Source organism: Felis catus, chromosome C2, assembly GCF_018350175.1.
Source record: "Felis catus isolate Fca126 chromosome C2, F.catus_Fca126_mat1.0, whole genome shotgun sequence".
NCBI classification, from domain to species: Eukaryota; Metazoa; Chordata; class Mammalia; order Carnivora; family Felidae; genus Felis; species Felis catus.
The window spans coordinates 139,957,067-139,978,423 of record NC_058376.1 but is presented as its reverse complement, the minus strand read 5'-3'; the positions used below and the strand labels follow the sequence as shown (position 1 = coordinate 139,978,423).

The 21,357-nt window shown below is 43.8% G+C and overlaps 2 protein-coding genes and 1 pseudogene across 4 annotated transcripts in view; 2 read left to right on the top strand and 1 right to left on the bottom strand.

Annotated features, from left to right (window-relative positions):
* The window catches only part of NKIRAS1 (NFKB inhibitor interacting Ras like 1), a 108,784-nt gene extending 100,991 nt beyond the window's left edge, over positions 1–7,793 (top strand). Inside the window, exon 4 of the mRNA XM_045037682.1 lies at positions 7,413–7,793. Coding sequence (XP_044893617.1) covers positions 7,413–7,454 — 42 coding nt within the window. The 3' untranslated portion in view covers positions 7,455–7,793. The remainder of the gene's footprint in view (positions 1–7,412) is intronic.
* Positions 1–21,304, bottom strand: part of UBE2E1 (ubiquitin conjugating enzyme E2 E1) — an 81,586-nt gene extending 60,282 nt beyond the window's left edge. Inside the window, exons 1-3 of one of the 3 annotated variants that reach the window (XM_023260604.2) lie at positions 21,134–21,301; positions 19,809–19,993; positions 15,663–15,713 (exon numbers count right to left, since the gene is read on the bottom strand). In XM_023260604.2, coding sequence (XP_023116372.1) covers positions 15,663–15,713; positions 19,809–19,960 — 203 coding nt within the window. In that variant the 5' untranslated portion in view covers positions 19,961–19,993; positions 21,134–21,301. Of the gene's footprint in view, positions 1–15,662; positions 15,714–15,908; positions 16,139–19,808; positions 19,994–21,133 lie in introns of those variants that run through there. The other 2 variants (XM_023260605.2, XM_006936459.5) reach the window with 2 other exon arrangements.
* Positions 1,767–6,924, top strand: LOC109491539 (annotated as a pseudogene).
* Positions 21,305–21,357: the final 53 nt, after the last annotated feature.

Below are 21,357 nucleotides of genomic sequence, written 5' to 3'. Positions count from 1 at the left end.
AATGACTCTAGTTGTCCTACTGTTCCCTGGCTTCCTATGTGTACTTTACAAGTATGTGTCTTAGAAGACCACTCTCAGAAAAAGGGACAACTTTAATTATCATGTTACACAGGACCAAGACTACCTGGATGATATAAAACAAAATAATAAATAAAATGTGGTTGGTAAATGATTGGAATGAGGATGCTTATACGATGATGCTTTAAGAATTCCAGGTAAGTTCAATGTAAAGCTTGAACAAAACAGCCAATCTTAAAAGGATGAAAAAATTGAGTATGATGAACAATTTACACTGTGTTAAAAGTATACACATGTACCCACTCGTTCTCATGCATCCAAAAGTATACAAAAGGTCGACACAAATCAAAGCGTGTAAAAAAAATTTAAGGATGGCAGGAGCAATTTACTGATTTTCCAATTAATCCACTCCCTAGTATTTTCAAAATAAGCCCTGCTAAAGGTATTCATCAGCATGTGATATACGGACCCAGCACTACTTACATATGATATCCATACTACAATGGAAGCCATAAAGATCACAAAGAACTTGAATCTACTAAAATAGGAAGTTAACTTTTTTCTAGTGGGGTGGGGAGAGGAACCTTCCCCGCCCCAAACCTCAAAAATCCTTTGAGAATACACCAAAAATGAGAAGCACTCTCCCAAGGAAAATAATTCCATGATGTTAAAAAAAGTTCTGCCCTAAAGTATAAAAATCTGATAATACTAATGTACCTCCCCTGAATAAACACCATGAAATCTTCTAACTGGAAAGAAAAACACAAACATCTTTTCCTTCTTGAAAATCATCCTCTCTTTTGTGTCACATCTCTTACATTAGATCTGTCTTGTAAAGGTCACCAAAAATTTGAAATTGTGAAATCCAGGTTACTTGCTCATCTTTCCTGACCTCACCGTGTTATTTCAGAGCTGATGACCACTCTACCTCAAAATGCTTTCCACTCACTACGCTCTCGATTTTCCTGCTCTCAGTCCCCTTTGCGCGCTTCTCCTTCAGGCCATACAACCTCTAAATGCTACAGGTTTAAGTCTGCATCCCGGGCCCTCTTCCCACTACACCTTTCTTCTCTAGGTGAGCTTGAAGCATTCCCCAGATAAGAGCTTCTATATATTGAATGTCTCCCAAATGTACATGTAGCTCAAGATTATGTGTCTATCTTGAGTTCAAGATATTCCTCTAAGTTCCAATTACTTATATCTAACCTTTAAAATTTTTTTTAATGTTTGTTTATTTTTGACAGAGAGAGAGAGAGAGAGAGAGACAGAGCATGAGCAGGGGAGGGGCAGAGAGAGAGGGAGACACAGAATCCTAAGCAGGTTCCAGGCTCTGAGCTGCCAGCACAGAGCCCGATGTGGGGCTCGAACTCACAGACCGTGGATCATGACCTGAACCGAAGTCAGTCGCTCAACCGACTGAGCCATCCAGGCGCCCCTCTTATATCTAACTTCTATTTGACACCTTCATTTGGATGCCTCATTAGTATCTACCTGAAACGTAACATACCCACAAAGAAGGACTCATTTTTTCTCCCCCCCCCCCCCAGAAATGTTAGAACACATTTTTTTTTAAAGTTTATTTACTTATTTTGAGAGAAAGAGACAGAGAGAAGTTGAGTGGGGAAGGGGCAGAGAGGGAGACAGAATCCCAAGCAGGCTCTGTGTTGTCAGAACAGAGCCCAACGTGGGGTTCGAGCCCACAAACTGTGAGATCATGACCTGAGTGGAGATCAAGAGTCAGACATTTAACTGACCGAGCCACCCAGGTGCCCCAAAGACTCATTTTCTATGCTGTCCTCATCCCAAAACACATAGAGATCCCATTCCAGTCTTGTTCCTCTCAGTAAAATGAGGCCATCATCGAAGACCACAGAAACTTGGAGCCATTCTTGGTCCTTTCTCTCATCTCCCACATGCAATCCATCCATCAACAGGTCCAGGTGATCTAATCCCATCTTCACTGCCACCATCTTAATACGAACTGCCATCACCAGTTGCCTAGAATACACCAATACCCTCCTTTCTGGTCTCCTTTCTTCCACTTGTGCCTTCGTCCCCAGTGATCTTCCACACAGCAAGTAGGGTAGGAAAATCACTACTGAAATAATGTCACTTTCTTGCTTCACAACCTTGAATGGCTTCCCACTCTTCTTAGAATGAAAATCCAAACTCTCTATCTTGGTCTACATGATCCTGCATCACATGGTTCTCCCCACCTCAGGGCCTCCGTGTTTGTGTTTCAGTCTGGGATGTTCTTCCTGTACTTTTCACAAGGACTCCTCCTTCCTTCTCACTTTTTAGGTCTTTGCCTAAATGTGTTTTTAAAACCTTCTCCAAGTAACCTCCCTACCCCAATTATTCTCCATCAATGGACTGTTAATTTCTCTTACAAGCTGACTCAACTTGTAGTTATCTATCCTTCTACCGGTTACTGTCTGTACTGCCTACTAAAATTCAAGTTTCAGGGAAGTTTGAAACAGCATGGGCTGTTTCAGATGAGGCTCCAGCTGCTGGGCACCCAAAAGAGGGGTAGGGGCCCAGCATCCCCTCCTTGCCCCAGGCGGGGCTCTGCAAAGAGCACCCCAGTCATTCCAGCACGACCTCCACTGCACAAGCTTCTGGCCCTGGAGGCAGATTCCCATTTACCTAGTGTCAGCATCCTACACACTCCCATCCAGGCAGAGAGCTCTCCACAGCCAAACCTACCAACAGGGGAGCAGTTGGAAGGTTCTGATCAGATCCCTGCTCTCCTATCTTCAGCCTTGCAGACACCTTGAAAACCAGCAGCAGAGAGACCCCAAGCCCAGTGGTGAAACAGCTGAGTGAAGTATTTGAGACTGAAGCCCCCAAATCAAATCTTCCCCCAGAGCCTGTTCTGCCCTTAGAGGCAATTTCATCTTCTGAATTGGACATGCCTCTGGGTACCCAGTTTTCCCTTGAGAACCAGATGCCATCCTAGAGCCAGAGGGAGAGGAGGTGTGCTCCAAGGAGGAAGCAGGACAGCCCTCAGAAATCCCCATGGCCAGCCAGGGCTCAGACGAGCTCTTGAGAGACCCTGAGACTCCTCGGCCATTAGTTTTTTTTTTTCTTTCTAATGTTTATTTACTTAGAGAGAGAGAGAGAGAGAGAGAGAGAGAGAGAGAGAGCGCGTGCGCACTCACACATGCATGCGCAGAAAGAATACCAAGGAGGCTTCATAGGTCAGTAGGAAGCCCAAAAAAGGATTGTATCTCATGAACTGCGAGATCATGACCTAAGCCAAAATCAAGAGATGGATACTCAACCAACTGAGCCACCCAGATGCCCCGATCTTGAGGTTCTAAGTACCACAGATGGAAAGCAAATGGCAAGGTACTAACGAGATCTCCCTTCATCATCCTATTAGATGACAAGTCCTCCAGAACTCTGACACCACAACAGGGTAAGCGGTCTTCTCCCGAGTGAAAATGCCACAGAACTAAAGGAAGAGGCCATTCTGGAAGCTGGAGGCCACGTGTAGGAGTAGGAGCAGGACCAGGACAATTAGTACTTTCCAAACTTGGTGGAGAACTAGGCCATGTGTGGCCCCAGCACTGAGTTCACCAGAGGCCTAGTGATATTGTGTCCTCTCAACCCCTTCTTTTCCTGGGAGACTGGAAAGGCTCGTTGTCATGAATTTCCCCTAAACTACCAACTCGGGGACTGAGTGCTTTCTTGCTTTCGAATCTCATGTATTTACATACATATTGACATATTACAGAAAGTGATTTTAAAAATAAGTAAGTAGGGGTGCCTGGGTGTCCCAGTCAGTTGAGCCTCCGACTTCAGCTCAGGTCACGATCTCACAGTTCATGGGTTTGAGCCGCACATCAGGCTCTATGCGGACAGCTCAGAGCCTGGAGCCTGCTTCACATTCTGGGTCTCCCTCTCTCTCTGCCCCTCCCCCACTCATTCTCTCCACCCTCCCACCCTCAAAAAAAAAAAAAACACTAAATAAAAACAGTAATACCGGACTTCAAGCTGTAATCATCAAGACAATATGGTACTGGCACAAAAACACTCAGATCAATGGAACAGAATAGAGAACCCAGAAATGGACCCACAAATGTATCCCCAACTAATCTTTGACAAAGCAGGAAAGAATATCCAGTGGAATACAGTCTCTTCAGCAAGTGGTGCTGGGAAAACTGGACAGCGACATGCAGAAGAATGAACCTGGACCACTTTCTTACACCACACACTTTATACTTACACCACACAATTTATACTGGTATATAAATTCAAAATGGATGAAGGACCTAAATGTAAGACAGGAAGCCATCAAAATGCTCGAGGAGAAAGCAGGCAAAAACCTCTTTGATCTTGGCCGCAGCAACTTCTTACTCAACACGTCTCCAGAGGCAAGGGAAACAAAAGCAAACATGAACTATTGGGACCTCATCAAAATAAGAAGCTTCTGCACAGTGAAGGAAACAATCAGCAAAACTAAAAGGCAACCGACAGAATGGGAGAAGATATTTGCAAACGACATATCAGATAAAGGGTTAGTATCCGAAATCTATAAAGAAGTTATCAAACTCAATACCTAAAAAACAAATACAGTGAAGAAATGAGCAAAAGACATGAATAGACACTTCTCCAAAGAAGACATCCAGATGGCCAACCGACACATGAAAAAATATTCAATATCACTCATCATCCAGGAAATACAAATCAAAGCCACAATGAGATACCACTTCACACCTGTCAGAATGGCTAACATTAACAACTCAGGCAACATCCTCAGATGTTGGCGAGGATGCGGAGAAAGAGAATCTCTTTCGCACTGCTGGTGGGAACGCAAACTGGTGCAGCCACTCTGTAAAAACAGTATGGAGGTTCCTCAAAAAATTAAAAATAGAACTACCCTACAACTCAGCAACTGCACTACTAGGTATTTATCCAAGGGATACAGGTGTGCTGTTTTGAAGGGGCACATGCACCCCAATGTTTATAGCAGCACTATCAACAATAGCCAAAGTATGGAAAGAGCCCAAATGTCCATCGATGGATGAATGGATAAAAATGTGGTCTTCACATCTTACACACACACACACACATATTCCACACACACAATGGAATATTACTCGGCAATCAAAAAGAATGAAATGTTGCCATTTGCAACTATGTGGATGAAACTAGAGGGCATTATGCTAAGTGAAATTAGTCAGAGAAAGACAAATATCATAAAACTTCACTCATATGAGGACTTGAAGACACAGGACAGATGAACACAAGGGACGGGAAGCAAAAATAATATAAAAACAGGGAGGGGGACAAAACATAAGAAACTCATAAATATGGAGAACAAACAGAGGGTTACTGGAGGGGTTGTGGGGGGGGGATGGGCTAAATGGGTAAGGGGCATTAAGGAATCTACTCCAGAAATCATGGTTGTGGTATATGCTAACTTGGATGTAAATTAAAAAAAAACATTTTTAAGTACATAAGAAAAATAAATAAATAAAAATAAAAATAAGTAAAATAAAATGAAACTCAAATTCCATAAATCAGAGGCCAGGTCTGTTTTAGTCACCTACATAGCACAGAGGACTCTAATATCTTAAATGAATATGACTTGATTTACTCAGGCTGTTGTCACTCTTGTACAACACTGCTTCCTGATTATAATCTTGACTTTTTTTTTATTTGAGGGAGAGAGAGCGTAAGCAGGGGAGAGGGACAGAGGGAGAGAGAAAGAAACTTAAGCAGGCTCCACACTCAGTGAGGAACTCAATGTAGGGTTTGATTCCACAACCCTGGGATCACGACCTGAGCCAAAATCCAGAGTCAGACACTCTACCAACTAAGCCACCCTGGCACCCCAATCCTGACCTTTTGACCTGTATCCTATCTAAAACTTCTAAGTAAAATCATTCTAAACTGCTCTGTTCCTATCTGAAAATGTGCTTCTATGTCTTTTCTTACAGAACTTAAGATCTATCCCACATCAATTTTCCATCAATTAAAATAGATACAAATACCCAGTGTCCTGGTATTACACATAATGATCATCATTTCAATACTGGTCAACCCTACTGAGCCACCATCAATTATTACTATTTAAAACTTAGGGGCGCCTGGGTGGCTCATTTGGTTAAGCGTCCAGCTTCGGCTCAGGTCATGATCTCTATGGTTCGTGGATTCAAGCCATGCATTGGGCTCCATGCTGACAGTAAGGAGCCTGCTTGGGATTTTCTCTCTCTGCCCCTCCCCCACTCATGCTTTCTCTCTCAAAAATAAATAAACTTAAAAAATAAAAAGGGCACCTGGGTGGCCCAGTCAGTTGAGCACCTGACTTTGGCTCAGGTCATGATCTCATTGTTCTGGAGTTCGAGCTCCACATCGGGCTCTGGGCTGACGGCTCAGAGACTAGAGCCTGCTTCCGATTCTGTGTCTCCTTCTCTCTCTGCGTCACCCTTGCTTGCTTGCGCGCGCACTTTCTCTCTCCCTCTAAAACATGTTAAAAAACTTTTAATAAAAAAATAATAAAAAAATAAAATTTAATGCTGACACAAATCAGTACTAGAGATAAGTCAGATGTGACACCTGTAGCAAATGCAATGTTGAGTGCTATTTAAGAACTTCATAATACAGTCCCTTTATTGTGGCCTGGCATTTCCCTCTGTCCTATTCAGGTTCTTTAGAAAGCAGACAGGAAAAAAAAGAAGAAAGCAGACAGAATTGTTTCTGACTACTTTGTTAATTGACATATTAGTGAATAGTATGCTACCCCAAGTAACAAAACCCAGTGACAACTTTCAATTACGTTCTGCATATGAAAACTGTTGGCTTCCTAAGCCTTTGCTGACTGGGCTGAGACGCCACCTTGCCTTCCACAGGTTTATCATCTATGCAGTGCAGCGCAGCACAGACTCTACAAAGTAATCCATAATCACTTGCATGTATGTTACAAGAAAAAAAACCACGAGCATACAGCAATTCCTGGATTACAATTTTCAAGCAAAGAGCTTTGATGAGCTTCTCAGCCCATAGAATAGGAAGTTTCCCAGAGGATTAGAGCCATATTCTGACACTAGTTACTAGGTCTTTTGTTTCACTTTACAGCATGGCTGCATTAAGAGAGGCTGAATAAGAATGGGCTTATTATGAAACCCTGTTTCACTCCACTGATGATGGGGAATGTGTCAGATGTCTCAGGCGGGTGCCAGCATCTCTAACGTAACTATCTGGAATAGCTTTAGGATTTGGGGGAACATCACTAGGAAGTCCAATTTACTTAGCACCCCTAAACCCACGCTCACTTGTTGGCAAACACTAATCTTATCAAGTCAAAACATGGTAATCAAAGGTACTGGTATTTTCTTTATACGTCTTCTCAATCTAGCCCACAGCACTGATCCTGTCTTTTGTAGAACACAGTGGTCCAGAGCTCCTCCGTGATTCCGAGAAGGTGAAAATTGCCAAAACTGCTCGGGTGCCAACTCAGAAAGACTGCCAGCAACAGACAGCTGTAAAATGTGACAGCAATTTCCACAGCTCTTTCCATTATTTTCTGAAGAGGGTAATGAAGACATTCCATTAAGCCTTCAGACTCAAATTAGGTTTTTGTGTCGGTGTTTTAATTTAACAAATATGTACTGTTTATCTGTTCTTTCTTGGACAAGGTAGGGATGACAAAGACAGAATTCCTGCTCTCAAGGAACTTAAAGTCTATCCAGAAAGAACCAAAGGACACTGGGGACAGACATTGCTTCTTTCTGTTCTATGCAAGTAGCTGGAGTGTGATTCAAGGATGAAAAAATGTTTCCAATCCTCTAGAAACTGTCACTCTATCATAAAGTTCCAGGCTTCCGACCTTTCTTTTTTTTTTTTTTTTCTTTTTTTTTTAAATTTTTTTTTTCAACGTTTATTTATTTTTGGGAGAGAGACAGAGCATGAACGGGGGAGGGGCAGAGAGAGAGGGAGACACAGAATCGGAAACAGGCTCCAGGCTCTGAGCCATCAGCCCAGAGCCTGACGCGGGGCTCGAACTCACGGACCGCGAGATCGTGACCTGGCTGAAGTCGGACGCTTAACCGACTGCGCCACCCAGGTGCCCCATGACCTTTCTAAATATATGCTTTCCACTTATGATCTCAGTTCTATATTCTATCACCTTCTCTACAATCATGTTTTAAAAACATTACAGTATCTCCCTCCTTGCCATTTTCATTTTTTCCTACTTCTTCTTCTCAGCCTAGAGAGCACACTCTTAACTCTACACTTTAAAGGCTAATGAAAAAATTTCCTTGACCTCCCCTAGAGCTTGCAGCTCACTTCCTACATTGCTTCTTTTTTCTCCAGGTCCTTGTTATTTCCCCTCATCCTTCCTTTGTAGACATCCCACACGGCACAATTCTCAATTCCCTTCCCCTTGGCCATCAGGCATACTTCAACCATCATCCAAACTTTCAAATCTAACGTGTACTCCCCCAAAGCCAGTTCCAGCCTCAGCATCCCTGCCAGCCCACCTCAGGCTCAATGCATGTACCCTAAACACATGGATGTGTCATGATGCCTGCAGCACACTTCCAAAAGGTTCTGCAAAATAAATATTCAGACATTTTTAAAAGAGAGACAAAGCAAATGTGGTGAAATTTTAACAGCTGATGGCTTAGATGGGTGTTCCTGTATTATTCTTTCAGCTTTTCTATAAGCTTTGAAATTCTGTAAACTAAAAAAGTTGGGGGAAAAAACACGTAAGATCAGAATCAAAGAGAAAAATCATGCTTCCTGCCTTTTAAGAAGTTTATAATCCATTTGTCTAATCTAATCTAATCTTAGACCAGGTAGATGTGAGAGTTCAATGACCAATTAATAATAAACTTAAATATATGATCAAATTGCAAATATTTACTGAGCCTACTAAGTGGCAGCAATACACTGAGCATTGTATTCGGTCAACGAGACAAATATTTAAACCCTGGAAGGAGGATCTATCTAATCCCTCTGTTTTCTCAAACCAGTTCATCTTCAGCCTTACTGATTTCTGTTCATGGCACCACAATTTCCCCCAATACCCAGAGAAGCTCTGACTCCTTTCAAGTCCTGCGTCTCTAAAATCAGTGATGGAGTTCTCCAGATCCTACTGCTTTGCATCTCTCTTTCCTCTCCACTTTGATGCTGCTGCCTGCCTCCCTGCTAACCTGGTCTCCCTCCTGGACTACTGCAGCTCTCCCAAGTCTTTCGGTTCCCACCCAACTCCACTCAATCCTTGCTTTGTGTCTTTCCAGACACTCAGCTCTAACTGGATTATACTTCCAGCTCAAGAGTTTCAAAGATTCTCCAGTAACTGTATAATGATATTCAAAGCCTCAGCCCGGCACTGAGGAACATAAACTTTATCTCTTACTGCTGCTTATTCTCCCACTCTTTCCTCTAGTCGTAGGTTTCACTATTGCCCAACGGCGCCCTCTTGGCCTTTCCTCTGCTACAGATGCCTCTTACTCTTCTACCCCACTTCTCATTTCCTCCATGAAGCCTTCCCAGATCTCGAAGGGCTGCAGACACTACTTCTCACAGCCAGGTCAAAGCAATCTCTCGCTGCTCTGAACCTTCATAACACATACTATATGTATTTACTACTTCCCAAATAATATTCATGTTTCCAAGTACTATCCAAAATCTGTACATGCATTTCTTACCACCTTTACTAGACAATGAACTCCTTGAAGGCAGCTTTCATGTGTAACAGGGACTCAAGGTAAGTGACAAGTATTTAATACTAGTATCTTTCACAAGAATCCCTAAAAACTGAAATGTGCCTTGTAAGCTATAAGCATTTTTAACACTCAAGATACATTTTAACACTGGTACAGGGGTTTTCCTAACTCTTTTGTGGTAAAATTTGCCATCTTAGGGGTGCCTGGCTGGCTCAGTTGGTTAAGCATCCAACTTCAGCCCAGGTAATGATCTCACAGTTTGTGAGTTTGAGTCCACACTGGGCTCTCTGCCATCAGCCCAGAACCTGCTTCAGACCCTCTATCTCCCTCTCTCTGCCGCTCTTCTGCTTGCTCTCTCTCTCTCCCTCTCAAAAATAAACACTTTAAAAAACTATGCCATTTTAACCATTTTTAAGGGTAAGACTCGAGGCCATTAATTATATTCACAATGTGGTACAATCATCACCACTATTTCCAAAATTTTCATCACCCCAAAAAGAAATTCTATGCCAATTAAGAAATAATTCCTCATTTTCCCCTTCCCCCACACCAGCCCTGAAAACCTCTCATCTTCTGTCTCTATGAAGTTATCTATTCTAGGTATTTTATGTAACTGCAATCACAGTATTTGTCCTTTTGTGTCTGGCTTATTTTATTTAGTGCAACATTTTCAAGGTTCACTCATACTGTAGCACATAGAACTTCATTCTCTTTTATGGCTGAATAATATTCCATTGTAAATGCCCCATTCTGTTTATGTATTCATCTATTGATGGATACTTGGGTTGTTTCCCCTTTGAGGCTATTATGAACAGCTATAAACACTGACTGACAAGAATCTGCGTGACTCCCTGTTTTCAATCCTGTTTCAATCAGGTATATACCTAGGAGTGTAACTGCTGGGTCATATGATAATTCTGGTTAGCTTTCTGAGGAACAACAGCAGTATAGTTTTACAATCCAGACACAGGGTCTTTTGGTAAACACAACAGCCACAAAAGTTCCTACTCCCTTAGTAAGCAATTCACTTCAGGATAGACTTCCTTCCTTCCTACCTTCTCAAGGCCCCAGCTAATGATCTTAATTTCCAGGAACCTGACCCTGGTTCAGAGGCTATTTTGATTGTCTTGACACTCCAGTCTCCTGGTTCTCACTATTTTTCAATACTGCCTTTATGCACTTAAAGGCAAGCACACTTAACTGGTAACTCTCCAAATGAAAACTTGTTTAGATGCTGGTCACATTTAGCTTTAATGCATTTAGTAACACCAAATGAATGAAAGATACATAAAAAGAGTTTTTTCAGGTGAGATACAGGATTTTGTAAAGGATGACTTCTGCTGAAACCATTTCTTACACCCAAACAACCATTTAAAGCATGCTGAACTTGGACAAGATGTAGAGGCCTTGACTATTGCAAGGAAAAGATCTCTTCATTCCAAGGTTAGCAGCCTGGGATTTCTAAATTGACATCTCACTATTACCACCAAATCCAGATTTTGTAAAACCAGAGAAATACCACAATATTCAGTAAATTCTCTGAAAATATCCAGAAGGATACACACAAAGTGCAAGCTAGCTTGGAGTACGGAGCATCTCTGTGCAAAGGGGTAGCATCAGAACAGATCATGAGGGGAATTTTTCACGTTTTACTACACAACTTCTACATCTCAACTTTTCAAAAACATTCACTCTTATGTTGTTGTATAATGGCTTAAAACTGTACTTAAAATGCAAGCAATAAAAGGCAATGTTAGTAAAGAGAAAAATAAATATGAGCTATTAAAAGGAGCTAAATGGGCAACTCTAACAATACATACAGAAAACTCTAATCTCATTTGAACTTTACAATGCTAGGAGTTAGGCAAGTCAGATGGTCGGCCGTTTTAGTAAATGAGAAAAAAGGTTAAAAAAAATGTTAACCTCTTCCAACAACTGCATTGTATTTTTTACATGCTCTTCACTTTAGCTTTAAAATTATCTTTTAAAAGGTAAGGTTTAGCTGTAAAACTTCAAAATCAACTGTATCTGGGGGCCCCTAAGTGGCTCAGCCAGTTAAGCATCAGACTTCGGCTCAGGTCATGATCTCACCTTTCCAGAGTTCGAGCCCCTCGATGGGCCCCCGCCCTGTACTGACAGCCCAGAGCCTGGAGCCTGGAGCCTGCTTCAGGTTCTGTGTCTCTCTCTCTCGCGCGCGCGCGCGCGCGCGCTCTCTCTCTCTCTCTCTCTCTCTCTCTCTCTGCCCCTCTCCCTCCCTCCCTCCCTCTCTCAAAAATAAACATTAAAAAAAATTTAAAAATAAAATAATGCAATAAAGTTATATAAAACAAAAACCTATTTTTTAATTCTTCACCATGCTTGAAATGCTTAATGACTTCTTGAAGACATTTTATCTTAACATACTGGCTCTAAAACAATCTGAATTTTTAAGTTTCAAGTCGCTGTATGAATAGTTTACTCAAAACACCAGTATTTTCTTAATAAAATCTGAAGTTTAAAGGACTTGGACAAAATTTCATTTATTATATGTAACCATACTGTTTACAGACATTAATGTCTACAGATTATATAGCTGTAACTAGTCAATTCAGCAAAGCTTGAGCCCTAGGCTATGAACAGCAGGTGCAAAACTGACTCTAGTGGCCCAGAGTTCACCAGCTATCTGAAAGGCATAATTTCATTTAAAACTCAAAAAAATAAAAGGCATTATTTTACAATCCAAAATAGGGCATGCTTTAAGAAATCATTACAGTACTTAAGACAGTATTTTTTCCTAAACAAACAGACAAACTGCAGGGAAAAAAAAAATCCAACCAAATGCACAATACATGAGTTCGGAGACCGTTACTTCATCTGTATATATAAAAATAACCAAATAGTTCAGAACTACGAAAGCATTTGATTTATACAGCAACATAGAGAAATTTAAAAATATTCAGTTAAAATACTTCTCACCTGGACACTGAATATAATCTGCAGTGTTCTAAAAAAAAAAAAAAATCTACTCGACACAATATACAACATTGAGGATTTAACTTTATGTGCTCACACATTACAACATATTTAGCAATTGCATTTCACACAAGTTTAAGTTCAGTAACTTTGAAGTTTGCCAAGTAAAGTGCTAAAAATTACTGGAATGCAAGCAGTGCACCTTCAAGGGAAGCAATTCTTCCACTGATCTCAATACACAGTTGATTATTGCAGAGATTACTTTCCGCCACTGCTATATTTTAATAAATATGGTTTAAATTTAAAACCACAGGCTGAATACTGACTGAAGAAAGGGAGTCCTATAAAGGATTAGTATACAAGATACATCAATTGAGGAGCGCCTGGGTGGCTCGGTCAGTTAAGCATCTGGTTAAGATCTGACTCTTGATTTCGGCTCAGATCACGAACTCACAGTTTGTGAGTTCCGGCCCCGCATCAGGCTCTGCTGTCAGCACAAAGCCTGCTTCGGATCCTCCGCCCCTCTGTCTTCTCTGCCCCTCACTCACACATTAATTGAAAGTCAATTGTTTAACTCACTCAAAATATAATTTATAGTTGATGAAACCACAATTTCAGAAGAACCAAGCTATTGAGCTCTCACGCTGAGAGTAATTATTGGAAAAATTTATTAAAAATAAACACATGCATTCAAGGTCATTTAATTCACGTATTTTTAACTTCAAAAAGTATCCCCAAACTAAATTATCATTTTCCATCTCAAATAATGTACATTAAAATATTAAATACTTCAATCCCATAAGGTACCAACACAAAAACAAAACCAAATTTATTTCAAGTAGCTGAATATTGAGACTACTGTGTAACATTTAGTCACTAACTCTAGTAAGCCAAGACAAAGGAAAAACTGTAATTCATATAACAGAAGCAGCCACTCTAAAAAAGTTTTTCAGGAAATAAAGCCACCTTTATTCTTAAAAGTCAACATAATATACATTCTCTCACAAATTAAAGTTGTTTTCTATGAAATTCAGCAAATTTTTTTTTCATAAAACAGTCATCCAGTTTGGTGCTTCACCATAGTACCCACAACATTCACAGGTTTCACCCTAAAGGGGTAATTAGGATGGATTTCTAAGGATAAAAGTTCTACATGTTCAGCAGCACAAATCACACAGGAACTCAGCTAAAATGGTGTGAAACTAAAGTATATCTATCTTATGTTTTAGAAGTTATTAATCCCACGAAAACCCTCAAATTGCTTACAAAGCCATTATGTTTGTTTGTTTTTTTTAAACAATTTTAATCTTTATTTTTGAGAGAGAGAGACAGACAGGCCACTAGCAGGGGAGGAACAGAAAGAGAGGGACACACAGAATCCGAAGCAGTCTCCAGGCTCCAAGCTGTCAGCACAGAGCCCAACACGACTCTCGAACCCACGAACCGTGAGATCACGACCTGGGTCTCAGCTTAACCGACTAAGCCACCCAGGCACCCCAGAAATCCATTATGTTTTGATAAATGCTATTAGTTTTGAAATCATGCTTTAAAAACCTTGTAATTTCATCAGCTAAAGTCGTCTGAACTCACAAGAAACACACACACTTGGAAGAGACATGATACCAAACAGGAGCAGTAACCACAGCAGCACACATCTACCATGGGAAATGCCCAAGGATTCAACACAACCAACCAAAGGGAACTTTAGGCTTCAATCTGAACAATGGTTCCACTAAAATAAAAAGATGTCACAGCCCTAACCCTTACCCATTTCTCCACTTTCTCAACAGTGTGAAAAGATTCTTAAAAGCCGTGAGAGAAAGTGTTAAGAATAATTAAGTAGTTCAGTTACAAACAGTTTAAGAGTCACCACTTTCTTTACTAACAGGACAAAATTTTACCAAATATCCCACACCTGACCAACATTAAGAACATATACAACCAAAATGCCAATATTAAAGTTTCCATTAACCATACATTAGAAAGTTCAGCATTAATAAGCAAAATATTCCATTTAGTTTTTCAACTTGAACATCTCCCCATACTTCTTTTAAACTGTGTGTGGCCACTGAATATTTTCTTGTTGGTAACTTCTTCTACTTCTACCTTTAAGTTGAGAACACTACTGAAATGTCACATCCTATTCCAGTACTAATCCTGAGAGCTGAGAATTAGATTGTTATACTTAATTTTTTAAACTATGGGAGTAATAGAATTGAATTAATCCCCCTTAAATACATGACTCTACTACAACATATAATAAGTCCTTCCTCAAGTCACTGTTGATTTAATAAAATTCAAGTCTTCCACCTTGCCTCAACAGTATCACAACGGCTATTCTAAATAACATGAAGTGACTAACAAGGCTCTGAAAAGCTGATATCAAATTGTTTTGAAACTGAAACACACATATGTATACAGTCTGAAGCAATTTTGAGAAAAAACACCCCTACCAAAGAGTTAAATCTATCAAATTTTGTAAAAAAACTTTTTAATCAAAGCCGCAAATTATTTCCTGGCCTGCCAAAGTCCAACACAAAATTTGTATATACAATGAAATAAGTCTGAGGATCCACTGTGAGATTTAACTCTATGCTATATTATAGCTTAATAGAGAGCTTGAATAACAGATTGCGACAGCAAAGCAATTTTCTGAAACAAAATGTACCTGAGTATCTAAAAAGGTTTTACATCATCCTTAATGACATATCCAAAATCCACCATTAGGCAAATGTACATCTTTAAATTCATTTTACAGTTCTGTTTTATATACGTAAAAGCGTTCACGCCAGATAAATCCATTACTTCTCTTCGGCATAGCACTGAAACTGTCAGAGACTCATCAAAACATTACTCTCAGGTTAATCAATTTCAGCGGTTACTTGATGGTAGCACCAAAATAAGCATTAACCAAAAAATAAAAGCAGAAATTTTTAATAACAAAAAGAAAACTCCCAAGATAAAGATTAGAAGAATTTTAGAAAGAAAAAAATGTGAAAGGAAGCTCACCTGCAGTTAGGTGGAGGGTCTAAAGTGATGTCTGCCAGTTCCTTCTGAATCCTGGAGTCAGGGAAGTGAGAGAGAAACACAAGAAACATGAAGGCGTTGGTAGCCTCCCACCGGTAACGCACAGGTCTGGCAGATAACTGCGTTGTGTTCTAACTGCCTGCCATGATAACTGGGTTCTACTGAGGGAGGAGGAAAGTACACATCAAAAGCTTCAGGTCCGTAGTTTAGAAAAAACTTTTTTCCCACCGCAGTGAGCTGGCGGTCCGGGGTCTCTTGTGATCATCTAACATGTTTCGGTTCCAGTCTTGCCTCGCACACTAAAGCAGTTATTTTTCTCGGGGTTTTCCATTTAGGAAATAATTGTAAAGCTTCTCACTCGCCGACTCGTTTTCTAAGTTGCATTAGAATGTGCCGGGACACATTCACTTCTGCGCTGCACGTCTTCTCCCCTGGACCGACAAACGCAAGCCGCCGCGCGGGTGGGAAGGGCTCGCCCCCGCCCGCCCGTCTCCCCCTACCCCCCCTCCCCGGTCTCTGCCCGGGTCACCCGGGCACCTCGAGCGCCCTCCGGCCCGCCCTGGCAGGGCGCCCCCGCCAGGCCGCCCCGCGTTCTCAGTGACGAAGCCAACATGGCCGCTCCCCGCGAGGCCCCTCGGGCCCTGACTGACCTGCCCCGCGTCGCGGGGGTGCCGGCGCGGCGCAGGCCGTGCGCCACAAGGCCGCCCTCTCCGCTGGGCTGCCCCGGGCCGCCGCCCCCCCCCCCGGGCTTCCCGCCCCGAGTCCCCGCGCGCCCGACGACTCGGGCGGCGCACCCCAGCCCAGCGGGTGAAGTTGCGGGCCAGGGGTGGGGAGAGCCCGCGCCGGGGCTCTCCGCGACTCCCTGGCTCGCCTCCACCGCGTCCCGGGATCTCCAGCCCCGACGCCGCGCGCGCAGCCTAGGGCGCTAACACCCCCGCCGACCCCTCCAGCTAGGCCAGACACCAGCAGCCGGCCCGCACAGGTGCACCCGGCCTCTGTCCCGCACACCGCTCGCACTCTCGGCTCCCCCTTTCCGGACCTGCTTTTTCCCGGACATCCTCTAATTTTCCTTAGGTCTGTCCCCTTCCTTCTCCATCCCACCACGGACACGGAACCCGGGACCCCTCCGCCCCCGCCCCCCCCCCCCAGCTCCTCACCAACCCACGACTTCACAAAGAGCCCCATCCCCCACTCCTAGGCCGACGCCACCAGGCAGTTCACACCAAGCCCTGGCCTTTGTCTTCTGCTTACCTAGGTGCTTAGAGCATCAATTAATACGACAAAGTTTGAGGCCTTTAAGTGTCTTCCATCTACTAAATGGTGCCTTCTATTTTTATAACCTTTCTTGCTCCTATCACATAAAACCCTAAAGAGCTATGTTACAACTTAAGAATCACACGGAGGCAGCACAGTAATAAAAAACTAAGCACACATTCTAAAGACGATCAGAAATCACAATGAATAACTTTTCTCTTTCCAAAGGTTTTCTGAGCTGGCTAGATGCAATGGAGAATAGGTTTTAGAAGGTAGTGTTTTTTCCAAGTGTGAGTAAAGAGAAATTAAGGGTGGTGATTGGGGAAGTTCTTTAAACCTTCCTATTGGAGGACATTTCCTGTCCCCTACAAATCTGGTCAGTTTTAGGAAGCTGTTTGCTCACTGTCTTTAGGGACATCTACTTATCTGCGTCCTAAGTTCTTTTGCTACCAATAAGCATTTCAGTTCTGAGACCTTCCCAAACACCCCTACTGTTTGACTCGTTGTATGTTAGACTAAAACTTTGAAATTCCAGTTTCCTGATTCTTTATCTGTGTCTATTGAAATGACTGTACGTTAAGACCTAGGTATATAGGCAAAAATAACCTCCACCTGAGCACAACTTGTATAAAAATACCTACTGACCTCACTTCTCCTTGTCAATACCAACTCTACCATAAAATATTTACTGAATAGTTAATTCTTTAATACCTAAAAAGCATAATACCAACAGCTTTACCAATTCACCCCCGCAACAAACATTTGCACCATTTCCAGAATTACTGGCACAAGATTTGTGAAGTAACTCATATATATGTTCCACAGAATAATTCTTGTCCAGACCACTCTCAGTGGGGGCATTTCCTCTACCTGTGGACTAGAAACGAAACCACTTTCCATCAAATATGTAGTTAAGTAACTTTACGTCTGCCAATTCAGGCTTCTTTTTTATTCTCTCTCCTGCTATAGTGCCCCTTCCAAGTCCACGGGCAACACTCACCTTCCAAGTCAATGTATTTCACAGAGCAGCTTCTATAGGGTCCTACTAACATTAATTTCCCCCTTATTTTTTCCTGAATACACTGTTCCTCTCCATTTTTTGCCTCTACTGTTAATCTTAGCTCTGCTTTAACACTCCCTCAGCAAGATGTCCAGGGAGCTAAAATTGATGTTAACTTTACAGGTAAAATAACCCTTTGTAGCTTTTCACCTTTTTTTTTTTTTTTAATACCTACTATCTCTTTCCCAGGCAATTCCAAAAAACTTAACTTACTTAGAATAAATGGACAAGTTGTGTCTAATGAAAAATACACCTCAGTAATTTGCTGACACAAAGGAGGCTATTTTTTATCTGACACCTGTGCTTTTACCCCCAAATATATTCATGTGTGCCAGGGATATCCTGGTGCACAAAAAATACTAATGACCTAAAGCAAATATCCTGCCTTAGGTCAGGTCAAAAGCTGCTCCAGCATGGATCAGGGAGCACAGCTACTGCAGATGGGGGTGGAAAGGGGTAGGAAGTTGGGGAGATTAAGGAAAGCCCCATCTAAAGTGGGCAGGGTAGATGACAGGTTGTGGGAGAACCAGCACGGGCTCATCAGTGAGGGCCAGTTAGGACTCCTGGGAAGCTGACCTGCACTCAAACCACCACTCTGAAAGTAAGAACAATCTTGCTAAGGCAATTTTGCCATTTAACCCTAGACCTCTACACTATTTAAGCTAAAATCACTCTTTCACCCTCCCCCCCATGATTAGGTCACCAAAGCACTTCACCAACTTTTCAGATTTCTGGGAGAAAGAACAAACTTTCAAACTCTGAGTTCCACAGGCTCACTACTCAGTGGAGAGATCTAAAGACTCATATTCCATTTTATTTTACATTCCTTTAAGAAGGATACCCCTATTTAACCCACCATTTGTATTCCTTACTATCTTTCTGGTTTGCCACTTTAAAGTTTAATGACTGTCCACCTGAGAGCAGCAGGATTTATGAAAGGGCACACGGGTTCCCAGGAATATGCTATAGATTATTTTAAGGGTCATGGGGATCAGAGAATATTATTGAAGGATGCTCGAGGTAAAAAAAGTAGCTTCTTCTAGAGACATAAGAGGAAAAGAGTAAAGAAGAGTCACTGGTTGGCTTCAGCTTGGAAAAAGAACCAAAGATTTTTACAGCATAAGAGAGGAAATAGCATGGAAAAAAATGAGTCTCCCTAAAATCTGGCAAATTGGAAGTTTTAGAAGAGAAAAAAAAAATCCCCCAAATAACCTAGAATACCCATTTTATATTATTTATTGCCTCAACTCTCCCAATCAGAAGAACCTCTTTAAATTCCATCTGAAAACATCTGTCTCCACCTATTAAATTTTTTACTCCATTAATAGGAATTATTTATTCCTTATGCAGTTTGTGAAGAAAGCTCTACTCAAAAAAGATCATACGTGCAACAGGTGAGGAGACAAGATGGTAATAGAATTCATTTTGATAGAATCGTCCGGGCAGGTATTAGTAATTAAGTAGGATGACAGCCTTGACAAGGGTCACAAGCTAGTGATTAACAGGACAAGTAATCTGAAATCAGATTTGGGGGTCACTAATAAAAGTAACAAGGATTCTTACAAACTTCATCCAGAAATGGGAGAGGCAAGCCACAACAGCTGCACGTGGACAACGATTAAAAGGAAAAAAAAAAAAAAAAACAGAAGCAATAGAGTGAAATAATTAAAACTTCCAAGCCCCTTTTTTCATTTTTAAGAACACACAAACCATGAGGAGCATTCAAGCGACCCCTCATTGGGAGACAGACCAATTGCAGCAAGAGGCAGTTCGGAAAATAGGAAGCCTAGGGGGATGGGGGTGGAGTACGGTACCTCTTGGCGCTGGTAGAGAGGAGTTTGGAGTTTTTGCTCATGCTGACTTTACTCTCCTTCTTCTTGGGGGTGTTTGTTTCTTTCTCGGTTTGCTGGTTAGAGGACGAAGATGAGGAGGAGCTGGTGCTGGCCCTCGAATCGTCATCCGACATAGCGAACCCCCCACCCCACCCCGCAAACAGCCCCTGCAAGGGGAGGGAAACAAAACAGAAACACACAAACCATGCAGTCAGTATAAATAAGGAAATCGGGTGCTGTCAGGAGGGCTTCGGCCAGGGGTGCACCCGGCTGCCCACCGCCCTCCACTCGTTTCTCAAAGTCTACAGGCCCATTAAGGCTTTTGCAAATCGGACGCGGCTTGTTTATTTTTGGCCCCAAGTGGGGGACGCGGTGGGAAAACGGTCCGGAGCAAGGCGAGCGGCCCCTCCCGCGCCCCCCGGGGCTCCCCTCGGGGCTGGGAGGGGAGATGCCGAGCAGCCGGAGGAGGGCAGGGCGGGGGCGCGGAGAGCCTCGGCGGGGCAAGGAGGGAAGGTCCCGGCGGTGTGCCGGCCTCGGGGCTGTTTCTGTCGGCTTTTCGGGGGTCGCGGAGGGCGGGTGGCCAAAGCGACACAGCGGGGGCCAGGAGTGGAGTTCGGCGAGATCGGGAAGAGAGGAGGGGCGGAGAAGAGTAAGAGAGGAAGCCGAAACGGGGGGACGGAGGCGGGGAGCGGGTGCCCGGTGGGGGAAGGGAGAGGCCGGCGGGGGGGCAGAGACGACGAGGCCCGAGGCCCCCCGGCGCCGCGCCCCGACGCCTCTCCCCGAAGGCCGGTGTCTCGGCCGCCCGGCTCGGGCTGAGGGGCTGGGGCGGGGGTCCCGAGCACACGCCCGACTGCCACCCCTGGTGGGGGTGGGGCGAGGGTGCGAGGGGGGGGGGGGGCTCGGCCTCCACAGCGGAGGAATAACAATGAGCCCTTCCGCCCCGGAGGGGTTAATCCCCGCGGGCCCCCGCCCCTGGGGAAAACGGGGCTCCCCCGCCTCCCCCTCCCCCGCTCCCGGCCCCCTCAGCGGCCAGTGGGGGGCTCCCAGGGCAGCGCTGACAGTTCGAGCCACAATGCCCCCCCCCCACCCCCGACGCGGGCGGCCCCCGCACCCCACGCGGCCCGGGGTCCCTACCCATCCCCCGCGGGCGGGCCCCGGACCCCTGGGGCTCCTCGGCCCCTCTCCGCCCCCCCTCAGCCCCGTGCCCGGCGGTCCGGGCGGAGCGGGTCCGGGGAGGCGGCGAGGGGTGTCCCCGAGGCCCCGCGACGCGGCCGGGGGGCGGCGGGAGGCGAGGGGGATCCCCGTACCTCTCTTTGTGTCTGGCTCCTCCGTGCCGCCGCGGCGGCTGCTGCTGCGGCTGCGGCTGGGCCTGGCCACTCGTGTCTCTCTCTCGCTGGGAGAGAAGCGGAAGTGCAGCAACAGCAACTATTAAACAGGCAATGGCTTCCCCCAGCCACACACGCTCGCACACACTCCTCCTCCTCCTCCTTCTCCTCCTCCTCCTCCTCGCCCTTACCCCTCCCCCACCCGG